This window comes from Sus scrofa, chromosome 1 (assembly GCF_000003025.6).
Source record: "Sus scrofa isolate TJ Tabasco breed Duroc chromosome 1, Sscrofa11.1, whole genome shotgun sequence".
Classification (NCBI taxonomy): domain Eukaryota; kingdom Metazoa; phylum Chordata; class Mammalia; order Artiodactyla; family Suidae; genus Sus; species Sus scrofa.
Genome location: NC_010443.5, coordinates 33,967,496 through 33,989,294, shown reverse-complemented (window position 1 = coordinate 33,989,294; position 21,799 = coordinate 33,967,496). Strand labels below are relative to the sequence as shown.

Sequence of the window (21,799 nt, the reverse complement as noted above, 5' to 3'; positions counted from 1 at the left end):
AATCTTCAACTATCATTATACAGAAAATGAGACATTCTATTTTTCTAGCTAGAGTTTGGTTTAGGGTTTTCCTAGGAATATTTAAAGCCTCTCAAGTCTCTGTATTTATATGAGCCAAAAAGTCCATTAAATGAATCTAAGATATCAGGAGAAATATTTTTTGAGATGTGCAGGCTGAAGTGGGTGGGAGGGAGAAGAAGGGTCAGAGTGGCAAGGAGATACTGGTTGCTTTGAAAATCTTACAATCAAAACTATTCTTTGAGTGATTGGTGTAATCAGTTTATGCACATCACTCACACAAAATCAGCGTTGAAAAATTGAAGCTGTGTTTCCCAAGCTGTAGATGTTCTTGGAATAGAGTTTTGTGATCACGTAAGTTTGGAAAGCATCTATTAGCATGTTAAAACTTCGGACCAGTCCTGGAGTGGAAAAAAAAAAATCTCCTCCGTTTATTTAACTCAGCATTTTCTAATCTTATGTGATCATAAATCCCCTACTTTTATAGTATCACAAGAATGCATCTAAGACTACAGCTCAGATGGACGGAACTTATAACTTTATATTTTTATCTCAATTTCTATTTTGAGATCGATTTCTTTATATGTACGAGCTGTGAGAGCTTGGACACATAATCTCAGTCAAGTACACTTTAAACTTATGTAGTGTTATATGTCAATTAGATCCCAACTTAAAAAAAAAAAAAAAGATTGTTTCCAGTTGTTTTTTTCTCTCCTCCTCATTTCCCATCTCTAACTTTGGTTAGAACCAAAGTTCTAACAAGCTTACTTAGTACCAGGAGGCTTGAAGGCTTGAGTGAGTGAGAGAGAGAAAGTGCGTGTGTGCATGTGTTGTGTGCACGTGTGTGTGTGTGTGTATGAGAGAGAGAGAGTGTGTGTGTTTTGAGCAATGGACCTAGGATGGGACCAATCGTTGTGAGTAATTTATCCAAGCTCATTTCTGCCGGCTCTTCCATTTTCCTCTCTTTGTGGTTACCTTTCCTCTCAGGTCTAAGCTCTCTCCACTCCTTTCCTACCACTCTTGGGGGCACAGGACACAAACTGTTGTTTTCTTTCCACACTGGAACCAGCCAACATCTCCACTTTCATCATTTCTCCTCCATCTGCCTTTCCAGCTCCATCCCATTTCTTGTTTGGGGATGAGTTGCAGGAGAAGAGGCCCCATTCATAGAAATGGTGACTATTAAAGCCAGTGTCCAAAAGATTCCAATGTTTCTGTTTTTATTCCTGATGGATTCCTTCAGTCAGTCATGCAGCACAGATGGACTTGCTGTTTGAATTGAGGGAATGGAAAAAAATCATGAATAAGAGGATGGCAACACAAGATATGACAAAATATGAATTGATATTCTGTCACACATAGGACACTAGTTACAGTTTTCAGAAATTTTTGCTTGAGGCCAAAGCACTCATGCTTTGAGATATTACTGCTTTCTTCTGACTGGGGAACATTTTAAACAAAATTAAAAGAAGCCAGGAGTTAGGGAATAGGGTATTTATCATGGCACTTCGCTAAGATTTCAGACTTTTATTGTCTAGATAAGAGGAGAAAATAGAAAAACAAGACATTATTTAAAGGTCAAAAAAGGATGCGTGTCCGAGCGTCAAGAGAAAATTAAAAAGAACTTGGAGGGGGAAAAAAAGTGAGCTAAATGCTGATGACACCTGTTCTACTGGGCACTAAGCTACTTTCTGAATAAGCTTGTCATCTCAGCAATATATCACACTTTATGGAGAAAGACACTTATTTTTAACTGAGGCAAGTTCACCCACCTAGATTCACAGGACTACAGGTAACTTAATGAGATGCACAAACCCCTTAAACCCACTCCCCTCCCAAGCTGGCCAATTTTTCAGTCTCCCTAAATAAGGATAGAGAGATCAAAGTTGAGACTAATTTCATAGTTACCACTGAGAATGCAGAAGATATTTGAGTGCATTTGCTTAGTATTTGGAAAATTCACCTGCTACTTTATCCACATGGTTTATATTCAGTGTCAGAGAAATTACTTTTTGTTTTTAAAATTTCAGTTCCAAAATCCAATTTATATATTCTCTGCTTCAGAAATGTCTTGACTCTCATCTGAGTATGATTGGCATCTTATCACTTTGCTGGTGAGAATTTCTACTCATGGCTGAGTCTCCTTCAGCCCTTGATTCCTGGATGCAGAGCATGGGGTTATAGAAATAAGAGAAACCATTGTACATACTTGGTAGTGCCATTAGGAAAATTGTGACTCGAAGTGAGGTTTCAAAAAGCTGCTATCTGGGAGTTCCCGTCATGGCTCAACGGTTAACGAATCTGACTAGCATCCATGAAGATGCAGGTTTGATCCCTGGCCTTGCTCAGAGGGTTGAGGATCTGGCGTTGCCATGAGCTGTGGTGTAGGTCTCAGACACAGCTTGGATCTGTGGCTGTGGCTGTGGTGTAGACCAGCAGCTACGGCTCGGATTCGGCCCCTAGCCTGGGAACCTCCATATGCCGTGTGTTCGGCCCTAAAAAGACCAAAAAAAAAAAAAAAAAAAAAAAGCTGCTATCTGTGTTTGTGCAGTTTGTACACTGCACAAAAGTACTCAGCCAAGGGGGGAAACTAGGGGCTCGAATCCACTGTGCCTCTCCTTGCCAATACACCTGCTGTGCTTGGGTGCCCAGCCATGTCCACTGCCTTTTCATTTTTCTGCATATACACAGAGAGAACCCTTTTTTAATTTGCAGAAAGGCACCATATAAGCAGATACACTCCTTCAGTCTTTAGCTGATTCAGTCAAATGAGAGGTCGTAGGAATTTAGCATGATTACACAGCCACTTCCATTTAGACTCTGTGCCTTTGCCAATACTGTTCCCTCTGCCTGGAAGACTGCAGCCTTTCCACCCCTCTGTTTCAGACTCACTCTGCTCAACTCTTAAAATTCAGCTCTGTCATCCTTAAAGGGCCCTTGATGAATCCCAGCCTGAGTCGGTTGCCATTTTCTATTCTTCCTTTAAAATATTTGCTTATCTATAATAGTTCCCTGCTACCTTTTTAAGTACAGTTACCCTACAACAACACAGAGGTTAGGGGCACTGACTCCTGTGCAATTGAAAGCCGTGTCTAACTTTAGAGTTGGCCCTCTGTATCCACAGTGTGGTCTCCAGGGATTCAACCAGCCTTGGATCATGTAGTAGTGTGGTATTTATTGGGGAAAAAAAATCTGTGTAGGAGTAGATTTGTGCTGTTCAAACCCATGTTGTTCAAGGATCAACTCCGTGGACTGTAGTAGAAGTGTCATGTAAAAGTGCTCGGTAATGTTTAAGGAGGAGTGGGAAGGGAAAAAGCAAGAGCTTTTCTAATTTGCTTAGAAAGATTGAAGTGTTGTGTTCATCTATAGATAGGAAAATGTAGACCACTGATTTTAGCCAAAAGTTGTTGAAATAATGATGGAGCAGAATGAGATAAAAGTGTCACTGGTTTCATCTCTTCTTCTCATTGATTCTCTCCACTTCTGCTGTTCCCCCCATATATATGTATGTATGTGTGTGTTGGTATGTATGAATATATATATATGTATATGTATATATGTGTGTATACTGTTAAATAGCTGTTAAAATATCTTCCCTTAATAGTATTCCTAAGTCACCAGTAGAAACAGCCATATTACATAACTGTGTGTTATCCACATTTCAAGGATCTCTTTTTAAAACGTTGCAATTTGATTTGGAAAAAAAGTTAGCAAACGTGGAAAGGAACAGTGACTTTCTCATGTCAAGATGTTCATCTCTAGCAAAAAATCCAATAAACTCTGTTTAAAAATGCCTTCCTTCTGCCTTGCATATGAAAATGAGAGGACTTGAGATTTCAACTTAAAATTAGTTTTGGTAGAGTGAAAATCTGCGAAGCTGGAAAGCCTGAAGAACTGTGATTTATACCAATTTTACTTAGGCGAATTCAACTCGATTGGACTATAAAACACTACTATCATTAATACAGATTATATGATTAGTAGTACTGTAATCACTGACCCTAGAATTACTTTTTAATTCCTATTGAAATATTTCGACAAGTCTCCAAGAATACTCCTCTATGTATAGAAACACACAAGCATGCACACACGCAATGCATGCACGCACGCGCACACACTAGTAATAAAATCTGAATGTTTCTTTTCGGGGAAGTAACATGAATTATTTATCATATATATTCAGTAAGTCTCCTTATATGTCCTACAGCAAGGTAATAGACAGATGCTTCCTCAGTTATTCTATTTATAATTATTTTCTCAAGGATTGAGTTGCTTTTTAAATTATTATTGTGGGAGAATTTTGGACTTATTAATTAGTATCTACTCTTTAAAAAAATTCCCAGAGCTTCTTGTATAATGCCATCTCTCCTGAGGGCAATAAGTTATTTTGAGGAAAGTGAGCTGAAAATAATGGGGTTTTGTTTTTGTTTTTGTTTTTGTTTTGGTCTGTGATAATGATCATTATATATCGTTATTCTAGTGGAGCAAAGTCATTCTCTTAATGGTAAGCAAAATGAGATGTGAATATATGTGGATGTGATCGTGAGCTCTGAATACCAAATAAGGTGAGAAGAATTGGGTTAAAATGCAAAAGAATCTTCTACCTTTCTTTATTGAATATCATGCCTGAAGGATTATGGGGGAATATTATGCACTAAAATCTGAGTTCGTATTTTACAAAAGAGAATTAATAAGCAATTATATTTGTGGGTGGCAGGTAACATTTACACAATGTAACATTTATTCCTCCAAGCAATATTTATACAATGACTTTCACAATTTATAAAATATCTTGTTAACATTAGAACTAGTAATCTTATTAAAAATATGATAAAATGTTAATTATACAAGATTATTATGGCATCTATAAATGTCCTAGACAACTTAGGATAACCAATGTATCTTACAAAATTAATGACTTTTCCACACGATCATCATACTATTAAAGTATCCTCATATGATGTACTGGATTTAAACGATTTCTATTTCAAATAGTAGTGAACATTTCTCTCTACACAGGGACTTATATAAGTGGATGAGCATAAACACAGTGTATTATTGAAATATATTCTCCCACACTGTGTTTGTTCCCCTTCATTTTGACCCTCACTGTAAAGGACTTTCTATTCTGCTAAGATGGCACAGATACAGAGCTAGCCTGATCATAGGACCTCAGATATACTCTTTCATTCCTCCTTTGGCAAGTGGAGCTTAATATGAAATATGAGCAAATGTAACTGAAAGAGAAGACAGAGTAGAATATAAATAGGTGCCTCCTATAAAGGTGTATCTATGCATCTGTAACATTAATTACCATTTTAAAATGTAATACATGGTTAGAGGGAAATTTGATACTATAATTTTTAAAAATCTTTCCCATGCTTCATAAATAAATGAACTTTCGGTTTTCAATAATATGTATAATAGTGTTTAGTCCTTTTTAAAAAGAAAAAAAGAAGCACTGGAGCTAGTTAAGAGTTGTAGGCACAATTAAACATCACCTTATGGCGGGTTACCATAATATGCAGCATGCCTGTTTCTCAGTAAAGATGCTTCAGTGAAAATCTGCCTCTGTACAGATATGCGAATACATAAAAGGTCATTATTAATGCAGAGAAACTCACAGCCCCCACACAAATAATGAGGATCTTTCGATATTCTATTTAATAAATTCTGAATTCTCACTACTGAATTTCCTTTTGAGCCTGTTTCCTCATAACAAGATCTTGCTGCAACAACAACAACAAAAAAAAATGTGAACCTTACATATTTGTACAGAAAACAACCAATTGGAATGGATACATATGATGTGTTGTACTACAAAGGCTTTCCAACACGGACCTAGATTCCTCCCGAGTGCCAGCAGCAGATTTCTTATTATGCTTTGGTCTCGTCTTCAGTGCCAGTGACAAGATTTTTTTTTTTTTTTTTTCTGGCTGAAATCTAATTACTAGTGGGGCTGGCAGGATTTCATCTTGTATCTACACTTCAGTAACAAAAAACACATTTTTTTAATTACCTTGCGTTTGAGACAAGAAGCACTTAAAGGGAAAACATATCCTGGAAGAGGGGTAGAATGAAAAAATAGATAAACGTTGCCTCCCAAAGGGTGTCATGGGTTCCTCCCAAGTACTCACTGATGAAATTTTTCACCTTAGGTGTGCAGAAGGCTATTTTGGACAACCCTCTGTACCCGGAGGATCATGTCAGCCATGTCAATGCAATGACAACCTTGACTTCTCCATCCCTGGCAGCTGTGACAGCTTGTCTGGCTCCTGTCTGATATGTAAGCCGGGTACAACAGGCCGGTACTGTGAGCTTTGTGCTGATGGATATTTTGGAGACGCAGTTGATGCAAAGAACTGTCAGCGTAAGTCCTGAACTATTGATGCCCCTGACAGAATTGATGCATTGCCCCTCAAAGTAGCTGATGAGTTCTTGAGTAGGGGTTGGAGAGTAGGAAATTATGTGTAGTACATGTAAGATAGATGCACAGACTATACACAGAGTCTGAATATTCTCATATATTTCTTTCTACTAATAGATTACATCTTTTCAAAATTGCTGCATTGTTGAAGTATCATTATTTTTCAAATGATACACGTATTTCCATTTACAGGTGGAATGAAGATTTTTGAATAAATTTGTGTATGTGGCAGGAAAGAAGAATTTGAAAATTAGGTGTAGGCTCTGTTTATCCTTATTGATTATCACAATTCTAATCACTTTCTTGAAATAGATTTATCTGCCCATATTGCTTCATTTGTACCTGTCGGTAGTTGTTAATCTGTTATGTTTTTATGGTAAACTTGACATTCTTGCATTTCACAATAGGTTTAAAATTCTGTCAATGGTCCTACACACTGGCATTCGAATTGTGGAGTGATTACCCATCACCTGAGGACTATTCATAGAATGCTATTTCTTCCACAAAATCAGCTACAGTAGGACTTCCTCCGTATTAGTCACTGTATTCCTACCCTCATCTTCATCTCCTCAGCTGTATTAATTCAGCATTGCATAGAATTAACAAATGCTTTCTATTAGTGGTAATATATTATGCAAGGGAGATCGCATTGTGGAGAATCAAATGCAATGAATATCCGTGTTAATCCATGTTCGCGTTGGACGCTGCCAGCATCAACTTCACCGGCTGTTATCATCTGTAGGCAGAGCGGGTTATGATACCAGCCCAGCAGTTCACTTCTGTTTTCTTCATTATCTAAGGCAAGACGCTTCCAATCATTCATTTGTGTCTCAGGACCTGCAAGCTTATAGAAACTACTGGAAATGGAGTGCCTGTGACTGGCTCTGCTATAAACACCAAAGACCTGGTGGGGCCCACCATTTCAATAAGAAAGGTGTCTTTCTCCTCACAGGTTGGGAAGCTAAGTACCAGCTTTTCAAAATTTAAAAATGGCAATTTGTTGAATCAAAACCAAATCATTCTCTCCTCCAGTTGGCAGCTATTCAGATCACCAGTAAATTGTTGGTTTTTTTAAAAGCCAAATGTCCAGCATGCTCACAAGTGCCTTTAAACACTGTGGGTTTATGGCATTGGATCAAATCATAAATAGCTTGAGAAATTCTCCCATTCAGACATATCATCTAGGATCTATACTTTCTACCTTTGTGACCCTGGGCAAGACATCTAACCTTGCTGAGATTCACTTTCCTCATGTACAGAAAGACGCGTAATTTTCTGTGAGTTTAAAGGATCTAGCACCTGAGAGAATTTAGTGAGCTACTGGGGGCCTGGATGTCCCCACGTGGTGGCTCCTTTTGTCGAGGTGCTTGTGGGAGGGAGTAGTCAGTCTCCATGGCTCACTAATTCTAGGGCCAGGTTTCTCACTGAACCCTTCATTTTCTATCTTCCAACAACCCCTTCCATAAAATCGAGGAGACAGTTCCACTTATTTTGTTGTGTTGAATTCAGGATCTGGGGCATGAAGTCTTAAGAACAGATTAAAAAAACATGGTATAAAAATATTTTTGAACCATCACCAATTTTTATATCACTTATTATGTAGTATACACATAATTATGTTTTTAATGCTCTTTCTCATTAAATGACTTATTAATCTATTTTATCTATTTTAGTTATTTTATAACTTTTCATAGATATTATAGTTTCTATGCATAGTTAGCAAACCTTTACAAAAAGAAGATTCATAGCAAACTATTATTTTAGTTGCCTCTGGATCTGTTCATGAAAAGGACACCGCTACAAAGAAACACATTTTGATTTTTAAATTTGTATATATTGTTTGTGGCATATACATCATTTAAAAATGCCACTTGGAGTTCCCGTCATGGCGCAGTGGTTAACGAATCCGACTACGAACCATGAGGTTTCAGGTTTGATCCCTGACCTTGCTCAGTGGGTTGGGTATCCGGTGTTGCCATGAGCTGTAGTGTAGGTCGCAGACGTAGCTCGGATCCCGCGTTGCTGTGGCTGTGGTGTAGGCCAGTGGCTACAACTCCTATTAGACCCCTAGCCTGGGAATCTCCATATGCCGCGGAAGCGGCCCTATAAAAAGGCAAAAGACAAAAAAATAAAATAAAATAAAAATGCCACTTAAGAAGGAGTTCCCATTGCAGCTCAGTGGGTTAAGTACCCAATGTTGTTTCTGTGAGGATGCAGGATCGATCCCTGGCCTCACGCATTGGGTTAAAGATCTGGCATTGCCATAACCTGCAGCATATGTGACACATGAAACTCAGATCCAGTCCGTCATTGTGTGTAGGCTGCAGCTGCAGCTCTGATTCAACCCCTGGCCCTGGAATTCCATATACTGCAGGTGCAGTTGTAAAAAGAAAAAAAAAAAGGCCACTTAAGAATTCTATATGGCTTTTGTTATTTTTAAGATGACTTAATAGTAAATTTAATCTTGTATTTCCCACTCAAGTGTATTTAAAATTCTAAATTATTGAGAATTTAAAATTGACATATATATATATATAAGAAACTTACATAAAGAAATTTAGAATGTATACAACAATTCTAGTATGAAAATGAAATGGATATTTAATTAAAACAGGTTTCTTCAACCTCTTCTCACATGAGAGCTATGACCACCCTTAGGTTATTACCTGAGGGAGATAACTGGTTGCTGATGGGGCTAATTCCTCAATGGCCACCCAACTAGTTTCAAGTTAGCAGACACTTAACTGATCTACTGAAAGAAAAATCAAGAAGTTTTTCGGAAAACAGTAAAAGTAAGTAGAACTTCCAGCCAGATGGACAGAAAAATAGCATAGGCTGATGGAGTAGCTATTTATAATGTGTCTATAAGTTGTGTTCAATTGGAGTATTCAGAGACATGAAATATTGTAAAAAATTTACCAAAATCATCTATGAATAGCCTAAATTCCCATGTCATTGCCCCCTCACGTTTTTATTCTGGTATCAATGCAATTACATGTACCATTAAAAATGCACTAATAGGGTACAGAGTGAACCATTAATTACCATTCTCTTTGTGAAAAAGCCACTTAATTTTTCAACTGATTTATTGTATGTTTCAGAATAACATCAGACAACCTCATAACACAGAAATGACAGATTACTTAAACCAAATACAGTTTCTGTCTTTGGCACTAGTATATAAGTTATAAAACAAAAGTGATTTTTAAAAATTATAATGTTATACTAATACACTGGAGAAACGGTTTTTATCTTATATACATTTTATTGAATATGTTTGACATATAACATTATATAAATTTAAGTTGTACAATGGGTTACATTGATAAATTTATGTATTGTAATATGGTTGTCATTGGAGTGATATTTATTCTATTATGTAATTATTTTACAATATAATCTATATTCATTACACTGTACATTAGATCACTGCAGCTTATTTACTACTTGTTGCAAGTTTATAACCTTAAAGAGCATTGATTTTTCCCCCCACCCCCATCCCATAGTAACCAGCATTTTACTCTCTGTTTTTTCTGAGTTTGACTTAGATTCCTTATATAAGTGATACCATACAGTACTTGTTTTTCTCTGTCTGACATCTCACTTAACATAATGTGTTCAAGATCCACTCAAATGGCAAGATATTCTCCTTTCTCATGTCTGAATAGTACTCCATTGTGTATATACACCATATCTTTTTATCCATTCATCCATTGCTAGGAATTTGGGTTGTTTCCATATCTTGGCTGTTGTAAATAATGCTGCAGTAAACATGAGAATGCATATCTCTTTGAAATATTGTTTTATATATATATATAGTTTTCTGTGTGTATGTATACCAGTATATATATATATATGGAGCATATATCCAGAAGTGGGATTGCTACTAAAAATGGTAGTTCTATTTTTAATTTTTAAAGGAATATCCATATTGTTTTCCACAGTGGTCGGACCAATTTACATTCCCACCAAGAATGTGTAAGGGTTCCTTTTTAACCACATTCTAGCCAGCACTTGTTATCTCTTTTATCTTCTTGGTGGTGGCCATTTTAACAGGTGCAAGGTGACAGTTCATTGTGATTTTAATTTGAATTTCCCTGATGATTAGTGATGTTGAGCATCTTTTCATGTGCCTGTTGGCCACTTTGATGTCTTCTTTGGAAAAATGTCTACTTAGTTCTTCTGCCTTATATATGTTTCTAATCTTAAGGAGATATGTGTGTGTGTGTGTGTGTGTGTGAGTATGTGTTTACACACATACATATATATTATATATGTGTGTATATACATAACTAATATATATACATTGTATATATTTCACCCCAAGCTTATTTTTTGAGCTTAACACAAAAGCTAGCACAGAGTAAATAATTATTAAATTGAAAAAATTAAATTTGCCTCATTAGTAGTGGCATTAATATTATGCCATGGGCGCTATTAATTTTGATAATTTCTCAAAATTATTTTAGCTCTAGAATCAGTATGCATTACTTCTATTGAGTTTATATTATTTTAAATGTTACCCCAATGTATGTATGATAACACAAAACAGCTGGAGGAGTGATGGAAATAATATTTTACCTGAAGCCATGACACTGAGCTTCTGGATTCAGCTGTCACCTGCTAATCATGTGGCCTTGAATTATGGCCACTTTGAATTCAGCATCTTCATTCCCACAATTGGAATAATAATGTGACATTAATATTTCTTAGTATATGATGTGCCAGGACCTGTGTTATAACTTTTTACTTTAATCATCTCTACAGCTTGTGGAATTGTTGTCAAAATCAAATGATGCAATGTCTAACAGAACACCTAGCAATCAGAAAATACTCTCTTCTAAAACTTTGTGGCCAGTGTTACCATCTGGGGGGTGTTATTATTTAACAAACCTGTTAAGACTATTACAACAGTTTTCTCAACCACAGATCTCTCTTCTCTTTGCAGCTTGTCACTGTAATGCCAATGGCTCTTTCTCCGATGTTTGCCATACTCGGACAGGACAGTGTGAATGCAAGCCCAACGTGCAGGGGCGGCGGTGTGATGAATGTAAGGTAAGAAGTAGGAAGAAGTGCATTACTTCTTCCTTCACACTTTTCATCAGCTTTCAGTGACACACACCTGAGTATATTGAAAGACGGGTTCAGGAATATCTAATTCTCCATGTAAAATTACTGTGATCATTGAAATGTTTTCTCAAAATAGAACAAAATTTGCCATATACTAGCATTTGACCTTCGACCTGTATTTCCTTGGTAACAAATTTGTGTAATATTTCCTATAATTCAGACATTTCTGAAACAACATACAAATGTAATCCCCATCTATGGTGTGTCAAGTATTCTTTCCTTTGCTTTAATGTTTTTGGCAGGGAAAAAAAAATGTGTCACACCCTTTGCTTTTATCAAACACTTTGTTCTAGTTCTTTCATTTAAAAAGTTCCAGTGAGCATTCTAGTCAACAAAAGTTTTCAGGAGAGAAGTAAATCAAAGTAATTTTTAGTTATCATTTTGCTAAAATGAAACAAAAACCAAAATGTTTCTCTCAGTTCCTGAACATATTGCCTGCCTTCAGTATGGCAAGAACGTTGAGGTTCCTCCATGAGAGTGCGAGGATTTGTACTATTTCTTTTACATAAATATGTAATTTGGGCGTTATAAATGCTATTGCATAGAACCAAGCATTTCTCGGGTGTCCAACTGGCCATTCTGTAGAAAGTTTGAAAATATCATTTCTCTCTATCTCTTGAATAATATTTGTGCTCTTCTTGTTTGTTTTTGTTTTATTTTTCTGTTGGCTTTTAAAGCCTGCTATGTGGTGGGACCCAGAGAAGCGATTATGTGTGTCCTGTGGCTGCAATCCCGTTGGCTCTATGACGCCACAGTGTGATATTTCAGGCAGATGTGTCTGCAAATCAAGCTTCGTAGGGAAACGATGCAACCTCAGCAGGCAGGTGCACCGACAGGAGAAGCAGCCGCAGAGAGCACAGCGGGTGCTGGGGTCTCCCCAGAGGTGGGGTGTCAGCAGCTCCAGCGGATGCCCTCGGGGGGCCTATCGGCCTCTGGCTCCGGTAATCCCAGAGGCACTGCATGGCTCGCGCCTCAGCATGCTGTGTTCCATGTGCTGCCACTGACCTACCCTGGTGACATTTGCCCAAATGATGGTTGCTAAGTGTGCAAATTGCAAGTGTGAAAACTAGGCAATTCCTGATTGAAGTCTTGCCTTTTACAAATGGCTATCAATATGTTTTTTAAAGTCCATTCAAAATCATAGGTTCATAAAAGGTGAAATTGATCATGGATATGTAGAAACCAAACAAGTGTATTCGTAGGAACCTGTATGTCATCTTAGAAGTGGAGGAAACCTCAGGCATCATCTAGAACAAATGAATGAACAAATGAAAGGAAGCAAAGGAAATGACTTGCCCAAGAAAATCCAGCCTTCTGAGCTGACATTTGACTGACATTTCATTGCAATTAATGATTTTGTTACCTTTCCACATCATATTTTGTTCATGTATACCACAAACGCACGAAACACATTTTCACACTGTAAACGTGCAACATACACAAAGTAAGGAATCCTGTCTTCTACAAAAGTTTGATCCCTCTTCTCATAGGGCGAAACAAAACCAATGCTGGGAGGAAGGAAGTTAGGAAGGGAGAGAGGAAGGAAGAATAGATCCAAGGCCAAGTTCAGAGTACTTGCCAGTGTAGAATCATAGCCTGTGGGAGAATTAAGGGTAGGGGATAGAAGAAAGAAATGGAGAAAGAGGAGAGGGAGAAGAAGAGGAAAAGAAGAACAAATTTATGGTTTTATTTTTGACTCTGTACTGACATTTTAAGAACATTAGTTCTGATATCAGACTGCCTCCGGCCAAATCCTAGCTCCACCACTTCCTGTAAACTGTATCACAGTTTCCTAACTCTTTACATAATTCAGCATCTTCATCTGTCATAGGACCTACTTCATAGAGTTTGTGTTGGCTTGGATCCTCGGAGAGCAAATGCCAAGAGATTGACTGTAGGAAATTCCAGTGAAGGATGATGGGGGAGGAAGCATAGTACCCAGGGAGCAGCCTTCTGCAGAAATGCAGGTCTGACCATGTGAAAGGGAAGAGAAAAGGAAGTATTAGATAGAAAAGCTTCAGTGGATGAATTCTGCTCAAATCTCTAATTCTTTACCAGGCCAGTAGAGAGTGTCCAAGCAAAATTTGCCCATTAGAGGAATCTTGGATTGGGCAGAAAGATTCTAGCACAGCATTGAGTAGGAGAAGCACAACCTGGTGTGAACACCTCCAGTGGATAAAAAGAGTGGAAGCTGGGGTTTCTCAACCAGTTACTCTTTGCAGGCTCTCTTGCAGGAGATCTGTCCAGGCACCTCCATAGCTCTTTCAGGTTGTCATGAGACACACATCTGGAGAGTTCTTAGGACATGTTCAGTATTATTACTGTTATTATTACTAATGTTATTAAATGGAAAAATCTTAAAAGAGATCATGTTTTTCAGAAGTAAAATGCATATATTTAAAGTAAAGAAAAGGATAGTAACTGATCAATATGTCCCCAAGATATAAATTTAGCAGAAACTTAACCCTGATTCCTGCCCTTTTCCTGCAAATCCTACAGCACCATGTATAGAGTGGTGTTTTGTCCCAAGACCATTTTTCCTCTGAGGCAGTTAGGTGTGAGAGGTAAGAGCGCAGGCCCTGAAACCAGGCTGGCTGATCTGGAATGCTTGACTCCACAGTTGGCTAGCTGGTGACCCACTTACTTGACCTTCATATGCCTCAGTTTCACCACTCTGTAAAAAGTTCATGACAATAACTATCTTCCAGGATTGTTTTGAGAATTTAAATGAATTGGTATTTGTACAGAGCTCTAAAATCATGCTTGACACATAGCAAGCACAATATATAAGTGCTAGATTTTATTATCACCCCAATGATAATAAATGAGGATTTATGGAAGCTCATCAAACTTCCCACTGAGACTGAATGCCACTGGGCAGGCATTCTCTTCTATTTGTTTTACCTCATTAATCTCAATTATTGACTAAGAATATTTGTTCCTTAGATTTGTTTACTACAGAGTTTTCCCTAGGCTGTGAAATATTTTTTAACAACAATTTATTAAAATTTTATTGGTATAATTTTGTAGTGTTTGTTTTGGTGTAACTTAGGTTTTAAAACTGCATTGGCTAAATATTTGAAAAGTAGATTAGAAACATTACTTCTTATATATTTCTTTACATGACAACTTTGGAATTTTTTAAATACTAATGATTTGAAAGATCATTTACTTTGTATTGATTTATCCATGAAAGATACAGAGATAGATAGATAGATAGATAGATAGATAGATAGATAGATAGATAGATAGATAGATAGATATGCTAAGTGAAACAAACTTAGGAAATAAAAATGAATGTGAAGTACTATCTTTACAGTTCAATCCAAGTCAAGGAAATTTAAGAAAAAAGGACAAATGCAAAGTACTACTTTAAAAAAAAAGTGGTTTAATATATAATTTTCTAGTCTTTTTTTCTATGTATGTATGTTTCTATTTGTATGTGTATGAGTGGTATGTGTGTCTTTACAGGCATGTAATTAGAATTATACCATTTATAAAATTTTGTATTCTGCTTTTTGAAATTTTACTTAATGCTGTATGCTAAGCATATTCATATTAAAACTGCTTCAAAACAATATTTTAATGATTGCATATATTTTCATAATATGAATGTATCAAAATTTAACTTATGCAGCTTTTGCTCTAACATTGAACAATTAAGTGCCTCTACAGTTACTTACTCTGATAAATAATTTTGGAGTGGGCATGCTTTTATGTTAACCATTTTCCCTATTTTCCCCTATTTCTGATTATTTCTCTAGGCCATGTATTTAGAATTGTTCATTAAATTACCTTTTTTTTTTTTTAATGGCCACACCGTTGGCATATGGAAGTTCCTGAGCCAGGGACTGAATCCCAGTCACAGCTGCAACCCACTCCACAGCTGCTTCAATGAAGGATCCTTTAACCCATTGCACCAGGCCAGAAATTGAACTGGCTTTTCTGTAGTGACCCAAGCTTCTGCAGTGGGATTCCTAACCCACTGTACTACAGTGGGAACTCCAACGTATTGTTTCATGAATAAAAATATATGTTTTAATTTTGCTTATAACTGAATTTAATTTCAAAATCAAGTGTTAGGTCATTTGTTGAAAGTAATGCCTACTTTCTCCTTTAATTATATAGTGAAATCTAAGTTAGAACTAGAAGTAAAAGTAAAGTCATCAATAAATATAAAAATTAAAATGATGATCAAAACAACCCATTTCACATTTACAAAATAAAACTATTCTTAGCTATAGTCATTTTAAAAGACTAATTTTCAGTATGATTTTATTTTCTAGGACTTATTTTTAATACTGTTAACAACAATGGCAAAAATACATGATGAGGTTTATTCATCTCTCTTTGGGTGGCTCACATTAAATACCAAGATTTATTTTTACCAAGAAGTAATTATTAAGTCTAATTTTCCAAAATAGGAATTAGTTTTACAAAGAAGTAATTACCGAAACTAATTTTCAAGATTAAAATATCATAATAATGTGACAAACTTCTACTTTAAAGACAACCCTGCCATAGTTTAAATAGGATACATGCTTTTCATTTTTCTAGTAGGAGTGATTTTTAATCCGTCAGCATTTTCTAACGTAGTCACTCTAGTTCTGATAAAATATATTCCCAGAAAGTCACCAAAGCTAGTAATGCTTGACCATGGAAGGTTATTTGCTAGAAACAGATAAGAGATATGCATATGAATAATTCATCAGAGAATAAAAGTTTCTCTTCATTCATTTAAACACCTAATCTGGTGTTTTAGTGCATGATGGAGGATAATGTGAGAAAAACAATGTGTGAGTCTGTGTGTGTGTGTGTGAGACTGGGTCACTATGCTGTACAGTAGAAAATTGACAGAACACTAAACCAACTATAATGGAAAAAATAAAAATCATTATAAAAATATGTTATTGCAAATGAATTTTGATTGTTAGGATGAAACCCAGGAAACTAGATGTTAGTCAAACCAATTATTTTGTCAGTATAGGTATAACCTAAAGGTTATGTTTATAATGTGAGCTGTATAGTGATGATTAGAAGTATTTATGAACTATGTGCATAAGACCAAAATTAGATCAATTATTATAGAAAAAAAGATTAACTTTAGGCTGCTGACCAATAATACTGAAAGCATTTTTTTACTAAATGAAAGAAATTAATAAGATCTTAATCAGTTCAGATTATTAGGATGAAGCAAAAAAAATTAAATAGAAATATTCTAGCTTACTTACACATTGCTGTTAGAATCTTGGGAAGTATAGGGGAAGGCTGATGAAAATATAACAGACTGAGTGATAAGGACTTAATTCTGCCAATTTGATGAAATTTTAGTCATTGAACTTTTCTCTTGGTCATTGTGGAAAAGGTCCATTACATTAAGTGACAACCCAGTGTCGTAACATCACTGAAGAACTCTGATAATCCGCAGGACCCTCTTTTCCCACCTGATCTTACTGTACATTTGTTCCATTGTGAATTAATTGATTTAAATTTAATTTTTCTCTTTCCTTTTCTATACTAGCCTGAAACCTTTGGCCTCCAATCAGCAAGGGGATGCATCCCCTGCAACTGCAATTCCTTTGGGTCTAAATCCTTCGACTGTGAAGAGAGTGGGCAGTGTTGGTGCCAGCCTGGAGTAACAGGAAAGAAATGTGATCGCTGTGCCCACGGCTATTTCAACTTCCAAGAAGGCGGATGCACAGGTCTTTAATGATTCTAAGCCCTGTGCTTCATTATCTGATTTTGGTGTTTAGATGTCTCTAACAGTTTGTCCTACCAGGTTCCCAGAGGTTAAAGGAAATGCACTTTGACAACAAGAAAGTATATAATACAAAAGATATTTATCCTAATCTATATATACATATGTATGTTTATCTATATATATATAGAGAGAGATAATAAATATAATACATTGCAGTTTGAAACACTGCTCTATAAATAACTGTGCTTACAAGTACTCAATAAAAATCCGTCAGCAGATCCCAGTTCTGCTGTGTCCTTTCCAATTTGTGACCTCCATTCATCCAATCACTCAAAGGCTACTGCACCTTGAAAGTCAGATGTTCAGTTTTTATGGTGCCAGTGTTATATTAGCTTACACTTTACTCCCAAGCTAATGCAGTCCAACTTTTCCTTTTCTTGCTGCAGAATTGGTACAAGGATCAGGAAATTAATATCTGTTTCTGGTACACAAAAAAAAAAAAATGTTTTCATCCACTTCCAGGTGCCTTGAAGACTGTAATGTTCTGAAAAAGAAATAGCTTGGCTCTATGTATTTGTTAGTTTCTGAGAAAATGCAAGCTAGGGTTTCTAGCCATGGTTCCTTCAAGCAGTGTTCTTATATGACCAGCTAAAACCTCCTACAGATTCTGAATAAAGAAAGTAGGAATTAGCACAGTACAGATGAAAGTCAAGATTGAACATTTGTCTTGATTTGTATGCCATGAATTTGGAACTGACCCCTATTCCAACAATTACTAGGTTAACTATTACTCCTTTTTGCTAAGCTCACCAATACAACATTGATGATACTCCTCTACTCTCAGTACCATGATGAAAGCACCTGGCAAGATTTTAAGGCATTATTATTTACTACTGTACCAAATGTATGTGCGAAGTGGCAAAAAATAACACTTAAAAATATTTACTTGTGGGGTTTTGGGAGGCCATACCATGACAGGAAGAATTTCTGGGGCCAGAGACTGAACCCACACCACAGCAGGGACAATGCCGGATCCTTAACCCACAGAGCCGCCAGGAAACTCCTAAAATTATTTAAAACACAATACCTTTCATGGAGTTCCTCCATGGCTCAGCAGATTAAGGATCTGGATCCTGCATTGTCACTGCTATTGCTCTGTTTATATCAGTGGTGAGGGTTCCATCCCAGGCCTGGGAACTTCTGCATGTCGCAGGCATGGCCAAAAAAATAAACAAATAAAATTTTTTAAATAAACAAAAAACCCAGTACCTCTCAGATATTCCCAACCACTTCTGATATACATTTCATCATAAATTAAGCCATAAGTTAGTCTAAATATTATAATTATAGATCCTCTAAAAATCTATGATCTCCAAAGCAATATCTGCATATACTAAAAAATTTATAGAGCCGCATTTTAAAATATACTCTGTTCTTTAAAATGAGCTGTGTTTGAAAATATGCTCTGTTCTTTAAATGCAACTCTCACTAACATTTTCACTTAATATGAAATGATAAAAATGCTATACATTCAAACACATCCACTACCAGAAATTATAAATATCAAAAACATTATTTAAAATTATGAAATAGAGATAACACTTTAGAAATGCAAACTTGGTAGCATTCTAACCCAGAGAAGCATAACTGGGAAAAAAAAAGCATGAATAGGCAGGCTGGCATTATGGTCTCCAAACAGAGCAAAGGGCTTAGGTTTGTTTTAGTGGCTCTACCAGCAACTAATTGTGTGACCTTAGCTGAATGACCCGGTTTCACTATCCCTCTGCAAAATTCACATATTAATTCAAGAAAATTATAGTATCTACCTCACAAAGTTTTTCTAAGAATTAGTTGAGTTAATGGCTATAAAATATTTAGAGTAATTCCTGGCACTTATGTGCTCTATAAGTGTTTACTGTTATTATTATTATTATTGGCATTTTTCTTTATTGGTATTATCAGTTGTGTTAAACATTCTCTTTTGGCAGGGAAAACTAGCTAATTACTCAAATCTTCCTATTCAGGGTTATGATTCCATTAAAGAACTACTTAGAGAATTTCCAGTTGCAAGTAATGTTTTGAAATGTCCCAAGACATATTTTAGCACACAAATTTAAACATAATATGAACCATTTTTCTTCCCAATAAATGGTACATTTGAAATAAATCCTTTGGCTTAATATTAGCTACAACAATAATAATAAAAACAAAGACTAACATTTCTTTGGTGTTTATGTCAAGTTTTGTGCTAAATATTTTTCAAAGCTAGGATAGAATGCTGTGAACCATGATAATTGTGCTCCCTTAAAATGTGAACCTAAGAAAATAACCTAAATGTATTTTTCAAAGATTTCTTATAACATTAGTCTTCTATTTGAATCTGTTTAATGGTATTTTTCCTTTCAGTTCTTTGATTTGAAATGCTCTGCTAAAATATACTCAGCAACTGACTCAACTTTAGCTAATAAGTGACATACATTCCTTGTTTTGAGCGGTTTAAAGATCTTCTCAAATCTTTTTTTTTTTCTTCCAATCTTATTTTTGCATTCTTTAAGAAAGTACAGGGATGTTTGCAATCTTTATATATCATATCATATATCTAAGAAAATGAAAAATCCATTAAAAAGAAATATGGCAGACAGTAAATCAAAAATACATACATATGTATATGTATATAGTTCTATAATCAACTATTTAAAATATTTTCAAAACTAAAATATCTTTACGAATGTCATTTATAACTAAATATATGATATACTGAATTTAGGAAGCTTATTAAGCTTATTGGTTTTTATTGCAAATATGAGTCATCAACAGGAAGGAAATATTAATCTATATGCTTGGAAAAAATAAATATAGAAACAAAATTATACCTTGATAGTATCTAGATATAAGATAATACAGTTAACAGGGAATCTGATTCAGCAGTTCTTTTATCCATAATTGCAAAGCTAAAAATATTTTACTTTTTAAAATTATTAAATGCAATTCAATATCTATTTATTGAACAACCTCTCTTCAGCTCACTGTACTGTGATATAAAAAGTGTGGGGAGTTCCCCTTGTGGGCAGTGGAAATGAATCCGACTAGTATCATGGACTAGTATCCATGAGACTCTGTGGGTCAGGGATCCAGCTTACTGTGAGCTGTGGTGTAGGTCACAGGTGGAATTCGGATCCCGCCTTGCTGTGGCTGTGGCATAGGCTGGCAGCTGTAGCTCGATTTGACCCCTAGCCTGGGAACCTCCATATGCTGTGGGTGTGGCCCTAAAAAAGCAAAAAGCAAAAACAAACAAACAAAAAAGTGTGAATGAGGTGAGTTTCCATTTTTAAGGATTTTTAACCACAGTATGGAAAATAAAACACAAATCACAAAAAAAATCACTTTATATTAAATTTTTACTTTTTTTTTCTTTTTTATCCTTTACCTGTGAAGCTTGTGACTGTTCTCATCTGGGTAACAATTGTGACCCAAAGACTGGTCAATGCATTTGTCCTCCCAATACCATTGGAGAGAAGTGTTCTAAATGTGCCCCTAATACCTGGGGCCACAGCATTATCACTGGTTGTAAGGTGAGTGAATTGCTTTATTTCATCTGAAATGTCTTTTAAGGATTTATGTTTTGATGGAGCTCTGTAGTCAAGCGTTTCAAAAGCCAATATTATATTACAAAGCAATATAGAACTATCACTATGGAGTGATTGCAGTTATTGATCAGTATCTTGCATTTTACTTCATTTTATTTTATTTCATCTTTGTGGGAAAGATGATGAACTAAATACACATTTATGCAGCTTCATCCATGATACCAAAAAAGGAGCAAAAAGAACCAAAAAAATTCTAAAATAACACCAGAAGCATCTTTAACTTCATACCTATACACAATGACGTTTATATCTGCAAAGTACAAGGGAAATAATGAAATAAAGTAATTTGCCAAAAATCCATAATAATTTTCCCCAGATGATAACTCAGTTTCAGTTTTCAGGAACTAGTTGAGAGGATTCTGAGGAGTCATGTAAACCACTTTTAGCTCAGAAAAATCCCCATTTTTTTCCCCCCGAGTGGGCCATAGGAAGTGACATGACCAGGCTGGTATTTAGAGAAATCCATACAGCATCAGGGTAGAAAGTTACTTATTAGGCTGTTGCAGAAATATTGGTGAGGAATGACATGTTCTTGGCCCCAGTAAGTGTTTCGGGGTCAGGCAGAGTATAGAACTCCTACATGGATATGGCTTGTTGAACTCATGTATTTAAGGGAAAAGAAAGAGAAGTCTTAGGGATGACTGCCAGGTTTTTCTTTGCAACAGAGTAGGTGATGGTATCATTTACTGCTAGAAGGATTACAGGAGGACATGCATGTTCAAAAAGGAAAGGTGATCAGTTCAGGGTTTTTGTCAGCTTTTTGTGAGACTGTAATTAAATAAAACACAACTTATTTAAAGTGATGAGTTTTGATCAGTGATTACAGATGTATAACCATTCCTTGTGCTCCATTTCAATCTTCCCTTCCCACCCTCC

General features: G+C 36.0%; 1 protein-coding gene across 1 annotated transcript in view; it reads left to right on the top strand.

Moving 5' to 3' along the window:
* The window catches only part of LAMA2 (laminin subunit alpha 2), a 594,330-nt gene that overhangs the window by 370,447 nt on the left and 202,084 nt on the right, over positions 1 to 21,799 (top strand). Inside the window, 4 exon segments of the mRNA XM_021084463.1 lie at positions 6,177 to 6,388; positions 11,394 to 11,500; positions 17,097 to 17,277; positions 20,712 to 20,848. Coding sequence (XP_020940122.1) covers positions 6,177 to 6,388; positions 11,394 to 11,500; positions 17,097 to 17,277; positions 20,712 to 20,848 — 637 coding nt within the window.